The sequence below is a fragment of the Lolium perenne genome, chromosome 1 (assembly GCF_019359855.2).
Source record: "Lolium perenne isolate Kyuss_39 chromosome 1, Kyuss_2.0, whole genome shotgun sequence".
Lineage (NCBI taxonomy): Eukaryota > Viridiplantae > Streptophyta > Magnoliopsida > Poales > Poaceae > Lolium > Lolium perenne.
In genome coordinates, this window is record NC_067244.2 from 183,514,751 (window position 1) to 183,522,770 (window position 8,020).

Consider the following 8,020-nt stretch of genomic DNA (forward strand, 5'->3'; position numbering starts at 1 on the left):
ACACGCACACTCGTTAAATAGAAATCCTCGTTTAACGGTGCAGTTCTATACTGAAGGAAATCGACAAGGGGCAATCTCGGAACAGGGTAAACACATTCAGACGGAACAAATAGCTAGCAGATCTTTACATTTCACGCGCACAGGCTCGCTCCTTAACAGTCCTACCTGTAAATTATGCTAATTATTCACCAAGATCGATCGATCCACGTTGTAGTGCTAGCTAGCTAGACAATCTCGGCACAGACACATCCATTCAGACATAACAAATAGCTAGCCAGATCTTACATTTCACTCGGGGAGGCACGCTCCTTGATAATCCTACCTGGAAATTATACTACTATTCACCAAGATGGATCGATCCAAGTAGTAGTGCTAGCTAGGCAGAGGAAGATAGATGCAGGCAGTGCTAAGTTGGGTAACTAAGGCAGAGGGCATCAGTGGCAGTCAGTGTAGAGTACTGCAGTGCGTTCGTAGCTTCTTGGCTTGAATCAGAAGAATGTGATTGTGAGGCTGACGCCGAGCAGCGCGGCGTAGGACACAGCGACGAGGACGTAGTCGAAGACGAGGTTGACGGCGCAGTTCCCCATGATGACGACCGCAGCCCGGTTGACGACGTAGCAGAGGAAGCCGACGTTGATGGCCCCGATGACGTGCGCTAGGGCGGCGCGAGGCACCGGCCCAGCCTGACGAGCGATCCCGCTACGGCCACGTCGGCCGCAGCGGCAAGCACCGCCTGCACCACCCCCATGAGCACCAGATTCAGAGCCGCCCCGCGCAGGCCCAGCGCCTCCGCCTCTGTTGCCGCCTCGCATCCCTGCGCCTCGGGCGCCGGCGCCGGCGCCGCTTGCTCCATGCTCTGCGTTCATGGGTACCGACCGGTTAAATTAGTACCGTCGATTGGCCGGTAAAAACCGGCGGAGGGAGGTGGAGGATTTTGAGTTCGTAACGGTACGTACGTGGCGTACATGTGCGTGGAAGTCGCCGGGGTTGAACATGGTGGCGGCGACGAGGGCAATGGCGGCCATCGCCAAGCCGAGGATGATGTTGGCCCTCGCCACCGCGCGCACGGCCCTCACAGCACCACCCGCAGCCGCGCCCGCCGGATGCATCCTCCTCGATCTGCTCCTCCTTCCCTTCTCGACTGGAGCTCGCAATGGATGAGGTGACAAACTGACAACACAACTAGCTAGCTATATCTCAAGAGTAAGGCAGGGAGAAGGATGATTTGATTTGGCTGGGCAAGTAGGTATATACGCACTGCAGATAGGAACATGATGGATGTATGGCTATGGCGACGATCGGAAACCACTGCGAAGTTGCAGCTGGAGACTGATCGAGAAGCGCGTATACCACCTTTGGCAATGGATCGATGCACAGAAATGTGAGTGCAGCTCAACACCTGCAAACACAAGCACATGCATTGGTAGAGACTAGGGTTCTACCGGGTTTTGGGCGGAGGTTGTAAGGGTGGAAGTGAGGGCGGAGAGGTTGGAGAGCTCGGCGCCGGCGGTTGGGCGCCGTCGCGGAGGAAGAAGGAGGCGGCTAGGGTTGGTGCGGCGGGGGCTAGGGTTCTCCCGTCTCCCTTCAGGAGACGAGACAGTAATGATACTGAATTATTGTCTGATTAATCTTGAAGGGATACAAGTGTTTATATAGGAGGACGGCCTCCTCGAAACCCTAATTTTCTTGGGCTAAGCCCCTAATTTACTTGGGCTAAGCCCATAACTAGCCACTAGTGGGCTTCCTACGTGTATAGGTCAGACCGACCATAACATCTCTCCCCGCCTTCTCAAACAGCTCGTCCTCGAGCTGAACTTCTGGAAACTGCTGGCGGAGATCTTCAAGCTTCTCCCAAGTCGCCTCGTCCTCGGGCAGGCCGGTCCAATGCACCAAGACGTGCCAAACACCACGGCGCTGCTGGGCCTTCAACACGCGAGCCACACTCGCCGGGGCAGGCTCTAGACGCCCATCCGAAGTAGGTGGAAGAGCTGGTGGTGCAGAAGGAGGGTCGCCCCGGTAGGCCTTCAGGAGGCCGACGTTGAAGACGTCGTGGAGGCGCGAGCCTGCAGGCAACTCAAGGCGGTAGGCGAGCGTGCCGATGCGCTCCAGCACACGGAAAGGACCAGCGTAACGAGGTCCCAACTTGCGCCTGGAGCGTGGGTCCAAGGACTGGGTCGTCCGGTGAAGAAGGCGTAGCTGACCCAATCGCCCACCGCGAACTCCGCCTCGCGATGGTGTGCATCATAGTATTTCCTGGCCAGCTGCTGAGCCTGAAGAAGTCGCTGGCGCGCCTCAGCCAGTATCTCGTCGCGGGTACGCAGCAGGTCATCCGCCGTCTCAGTACGGGCCGTGCCAGCCGTATAGGGAAGCATTGCCGGTGGTGGCCTCCCGTAGACCACCTCAAAGGGAGTAGCGTGCAGCGCGGAGTGGTAGGACGTGTTGTAACAGTACTCGGCCCACGCCAGCCAGTCCACCCAAGCTCGTGGACGATCCCCGGTGATGCAGCGCAGGTACATGGCGATGATCTTGTTGACGACCTCGGACTGGCCGTCCGTCTGAGGATGAAACGCCGTACTCATGCGGAGCTTCACGCCCGCCAACCCAAAAAGGTCCCTCCAGACGTGACCCGTGAACACAGGATCACGATCACTGACGATGGAGGATGGAAACCCGTGGAGGCGAACGATGCCGTCGAAGAAAGCGCGTGCCACGGACGCCGCCGTATAGGGATGGCCGAGGGCGATGAAGTGCGCGTACTTGGAGAAGCGGTCAACCACCGTGAGGATGACGGACTTGCCGCCAACCTTCGGCAGCCCCTCAATGAAGTCCATCGAGATGTCCGCCCACACCTGGGACGGCACGTCCAGTGGCTGTAGCAAGCCTGCCGGACGGAGCGTCTCCGTCTTGTTCCGCTGGCATGTGACACACGCCCGCACCCAGTGTCGCACCAGGGCGCCATCCCCTGGAATGTAAAAATCAGCGCGGAGACGGTGCAGGGTCTTCTGGGCGCCCTCGTGACCTGCAGAATGCGCCAAGGACAAGGCCTGGTGGCGCAGGTCTCCATGATCCGGCACGAAGATGCGGCGGCCATGGAGGAGTAGTCCCTCGTCCAGGCGCCAGGGCGCGGCCAGCTCGCCGTCGGCCAGGCGCTGGCGCAGCTGCTGCGCATCCGCAGCCGTGGCAGTAGCGCGGCGAACCTCGTCGATGAAGGCGAAAGATGGCCCGGAGTGGATGCAGAGGGCTGCACCGACTGTGGGTGCGTCCGCAGCATCGTCAACGTCTCGGCGGGACAGGGCGTCGGCGACTGTGTTGAGGCGGCCGGGGCGGTACTCGACGGTGAAGTCGAAGCCGAAGAGCTTGCTGATCCACTGGTGTTGCGGCACGGTGGAAAGGCGCTGATCCAGCAAGAACTTCAGGCTGTAGTGGTCCGTGCGCACACGGAATGTCCGGCCCCAAAGATACGCCCGCCAGTGGCGCACTGCCTGGACCAGCCCGATCAGCTCGCGCTCATATGCGGCGAGCTTGTGGTGGCGCGCGGCGAAGGGGCGACTGAAGAAGGCGAGTGGACCCTCGCCCTGGTGAAGGACGGCGCCGAAGCCGATGCCGGAGGCGTCGCAGTCCACCACGAACGGCTCGTCGAAGTCCGGCATCTGAAGAACGGGACCCGTCGTGAGTGCCCGCTGCAGGGCGGCGAAGGCCGTGGCCGCCTCCTCGTCCCAGGAGAAAGCGTCGCGGCGAAGCAGGCGCGTGAGGGGTGCGGCGATGAGACCGAAGTCCTGGATGTAGCGCCGGTAGTATCCGGCGAGGCCCAAAAATCCGCGAAGAGCTCGTGGCGACTGGGGCGTTGGCCAGGCGGCGACGGCAGCGACCTTGTCCGCGTCCATCGCGACACCGTCGGCGGAGATGACGTGGCCCAAGTATGCGACGGAGGTCGTGCCAAACGAGCACTTCGAGCGCTTGAGGTGAAGACGATGCGCTCGAAGCTCGTTGAAGATGATGGCCACGTGCTGCAGGTGCTCCGCCCAGGATGCGCTGTAGATCAAAATATCATCAAAGAAAACAAGCACAAAGCGGCGTAAGTAGGGGCTGAGCACGTCGTTCATCAGAGCCTGGAAGGTCGCCGGCGCATTGGAGAGGCCGAACGGCATCACCAAAAACTCGTAGTGGCCATGGTGAGTGCGGAACGCCGTCTTGGCGATGTCGTCCGGGTGCATGCGCACCTGATGATAGCCCGAGCGCAAGTCGAGCTTGGTGAAAAAGCGCGCGCCATGCAGCTCATCCAGGAGCTCATCCACGACGGGGATGGGGAACTTGTCCTTGGACGTGACGGTGTTGAGGGCGCGGAAGTCGATGCAGAAACGCCACGTGCCGTCGGTCTTGCGCACCAGGAGCACGGGGGCGCAGAATGGTGACGTCGAGATCCGTATGATGCCCTGTGCTAGCATGACCGCCACCTGGCGCTCGAGCTCGTCCTTCTGCAGCTGGGGGTACCGGTACGGCCGCACAGCTACGGGTGCCGTGTTCGGCAGCAGGTGGATGCGGTGGTCACAGGGTCGCGAGGGAGGGAGGCCCTGCGGCTCGTCGAAGAGGTCGCCGTGCTGCTGCAGTAGGGCGGCCAGGAGCGGATGCGCCTCGTCTAGCGCGGCGGCCATCAGGTGTAGCTGCGGGGATGTGCCAGTGCTGCCCACGCCCGTCCAGTGAACACGGCGGCCGCCCTCGCGCCAGAAGATGAGGGACAGCACGTCGAGGTCCCACAGGATGGGGCCTAAGGTGCTCAGGAAGTCGAGGCCGAGGATGAAGTCGTAGCAGCCCAAGTCGATGCCGACGCAGTCGATGGAGAACGGCTCGTCGCCTACGAGCACGGGAACCTGTCGCGCCACGCCCTGGCACGTAAGACGATCCCCGTTGGCGACGGTGACGCTGTACTTCTCCGATCCCGCCGGCAGGAGAGCGAGGCGGCGCATGGCGGTGTTGGACAGGAAGTTGTGCGTGGAGCCCGTGTCCACCAGCGCAGTGAGACGCTCCCCCTTGATCGTCACCGGAAGCAGCATCGTCTTTGCCGTTTTGATGCCCGCCATAGCATGGAGAGACACGACGAAGGCGGACGCGTCGACTGGCGCGTAGGTCGTGACACCGGCCTCAGTGACGGTGGCGGCCGCGAGCTCGGCGGTGAGGGCCTCAACGTCGGCGTCGTCGACGGTCTCCAAGTAGAAGAGGCGGGCGCACGTGTGGCCCGGCGCGTACTTCTCGTCGCAGTTGAACCACAGCCCCCGGCGGCACCGCCGTGCTCCGCAGCCGTCAGCCGTTTGAAGGGGCGAGTCGGCGCAGGAGGGCCTGCGGGCGCAGCGGCCGGTGCGGGGCGTGGCGGGGCGGTGGGCGTCGGAGCGGGGCGGGGCGCGGACGAGCGCTGCCACGCTGCGCGTAGACCTGCTGCATGGCGAGGGCGCGCTGCTCGTAGGCTCGTGCGTAGTACATGGCCGTCTGCAGGTCCGCTGGCTCGCGCATCTCGACGTCGACGCGGATGTAGTCGGGGAGGCCGCCGACGAAGAGATCGGCGCGCTGGCGTGCCGAGACGCCCGGGGCATGGCACGCGAGCGCCTGAAAGCGGTCGGCGAAGTCCTGGACCGTGGTGGTGAAGGCGAGGCGTCCCAGCTCGGCGAGGCGGCTGCCACGGAGGGTCGGCCCAAACCGCTGGAGGCACAGGTCACGGAAACGCTCCCAAGGCGGCATCCCGCCCTCGTCCCGCTCGAGGGCGTAGTACCAAGTCCTGCGCGGCGCCCGTAGGTGATAGGAGGCGATCCATGTGCGGTCGGTGCTGAGCGTCCGCTGCCCCCGAAAAAACTGCTCACACTGGTTCAGCCAGTTCAGGGGGTCGGTGGCGCCGTCGTAGGTGGCGAACTCCAGCTTCGTGAAGCGGGGCGGCTGCGGTGCCACGGGCGGGACCTCGGGGGTGTCCGCCTGGCGGCTTGGGTTGACGGACGTGCTTGCGGCGAAGGGCCCCGCAAACCCGCCAGGACCGCCAGGGCGATGGGCGGGCGGCTGGACCGTCGTCCGCGGCGCAGTATGGGTGTAGACGGGCGCCGCGTCGGTCCATGTGGGAATCGGCGAGGGCGACGGCGGCCACCACGCGGGCCGGCCCTGGCTGGCAGCGGAGGCGGGCTGTGGGGGCGGCGGCGTAGCGGTGGTCGGTGGGGGCGGCGTAGCGGCGGCGGCGGTGGCGGCGGCGGCGGACCCGCGGTCGGTGGGGGCGGCGGCGGAACGGCGGACGGTGGGGCGGCGGGTGCTGGCCGGCCCTGATCTCCGCGAGCTCGAAGCGGATGGCGCGGAGGCTGTCGGCGAGGTCCGCCAAAGTAGCGGGCAGGAGGTCGAGGCCCGTGGGGACGGCGGCGGCCTGGTCTCCGTTGGCGGCGGCGGCGGCCCCCTGCAGCGCGTGGGCGCCGGTCATGGCGGCGGGAGTGATGTTGGTGGCGGCGGTGGACGTGGCGGCGATGGTGTCGACGGGAGGGCTGTTGGAACCCATGAGACCTAGGCAATCTGATACCAAAGTGGTAGAGACTAGGGTTCTACCGGGTTTAGGGCGGAGGTTGTAAGGGTGGAAGTGAGGGCGGAGAGGTTGGGGAGCTCGGCGCCGGCGCGGAGGAAGAAGGAGGCGGCTAGGGTTGGTGCGGCGGGGGCTAGGGTTCTCCCGTCTCCCTTCAGGAGACGAGACAGTAATGATACTGAATTATTGTCTGATTAATCTTGAAGGGATACAAGTGTTTATATAGGAGGACGGCCTCCTCGAAACCCTAATTTACTTGGGCTAAGCCCCTAATTTACTTGGGCTAAGCCCATAACTAGCCACTAGTGAGCTTCCTACGTGTATAGGTCAGACCGACCATAACATGCATATGCATGCCCTTCTTCAGCGCGCAGGTGCCAACTGCTCATGTATGTATTCTCAAGTCCAAATTAATTTGCAGTCTAAAAAGAGCTCTCTTGCAACACCCCGCACGAAAGTGCAGGTTGCACACATTTGGAAACCCGGCTCATCTTTGTGCTTGTCGTCTCACATCTCCATCTCTCTCTCGTACGGTGCGACCGTGTGAGTACAATCTTAATTTCTTTCCGTGTTACATGCACTGCATGGTAAAACTATGATCAAAACTAAAACTTGAAGATTTAACCATTCCCCTAAAACTCGAAAGATCTCTCCAATTCCATACCCCTTTTATAACTTTAATTAACTGCGAAGGCGTACGAAACGACCTGAGCCCTTGATACGTTTGAGCCTGGGGGAGTAGGTGTGAGAAGCAGAAGCCAAATACAAACTTTGACCACTAATTTCTACTATAATATATTATAAAGCACACAAATAATATTAAATTCTGAAAATACTTTCAAAGAAAATCTACACATGATTTACAAGTTCTCATTCTAAATATTTGAAACAATACTCATGCTAAGATTTCAAAACTTCGATTAAAGATGTCTCCAAAAGGACACCTATTTGTGATATTTTCAAGTGATTGTACCAGCAGGAATTTCTTTCAGATATGGATTCAATAGCATATCAGAAATTTATATTTCTATCATCTTCCATAAAATCATCAATGCCTTTTTTGTGTGTTCCTTTAGTTTCTCCGATTATACAAAGAAAATGGAACAAGATCCAATTATGTAAAAACGGAAAAGTAACAATATTTTTTGCACCCACCATAAAGGAAAAAAAGCTTAGAAATGCTGCTAACATAAGGAATTTGTGAACTTCACAAAATTTGAATTTGTGAATTCCCTAAAGTTCCAAAATTCAAATTTTCAAACCTATGTATATAAAATTGAACCTCTTCAAGTAAAAGTCCTTAAAGTTATGGAAGTTTGATAATTTAAAATTCAGAATGATGGGTTGGATTTTCTAAAAGTTGGTGGTGCATTTCACTGAAATTTATCAAAAAGGAAAGTGTGAGCATTCATCCAGTTTCTAGAATAGGAAAAGACACCTTGTCATAAAGTCGCTGGCATTTCCTTTGGCGGGTGGCAC

The 8,020-nt window shown here is 59.4% G+C and overlaps 1 protein-coding gene across 2 annotated transcripts; it reads right to left on the bottom strand.

The window, feature by feature from the left end:
• Window positions 1-250: 250 nt before the first annotated feature.
• Window positions 251-1,158, bottom strand: LOC127315295 (uncharacterized). Of its 2 annotated transcripts, none has more exons than XM_051345803.2 (2): window positions 966-1,158; window positions 251-856 (listed from the first exon to the last, which is right to left on the bottom strand). In XM_051345803.2, exons 1-2 carry the CDS (start codon window positions 1,107-1,109, stop codon window positions 656-658), a joined length of 345 nt encoding a protein of 114 aa, XP_051201763.1. In that variant the 5' UTR covers window positions 1,110-1,158; the 3' UTR covers window positions 251-655. The 2 variants fall into 2 exon arrangements, with proteins under 2 accessions (XP_051201763.1, XP_051201759.1); XM_051345799.2 differs by having other exon boundaries at window positions 957-1,158.
• Between the last annotated feature and the right edge of the window lie 6,862 nt (window positions 1,159-8,020).

What these genes read in the sequence shown, in the direction of transcription:
- LOC127315295 (XM_051345799.2), bottom strand. Translation starts at nt 1,109, where the DNA reads ATGCATCCGGCGGGCGCGGCTGCGGGTGGTGCTGTGAGGGCCGTGCGC. An exon ending in TCCACGCACATGTACGCCAC is followed by an intron (nt 857 to 956) that starts GTACGTACCGTT and finishes CCATGAACGCAG; the next exon opens with AGCATGGAGCAAGCGGCGCC.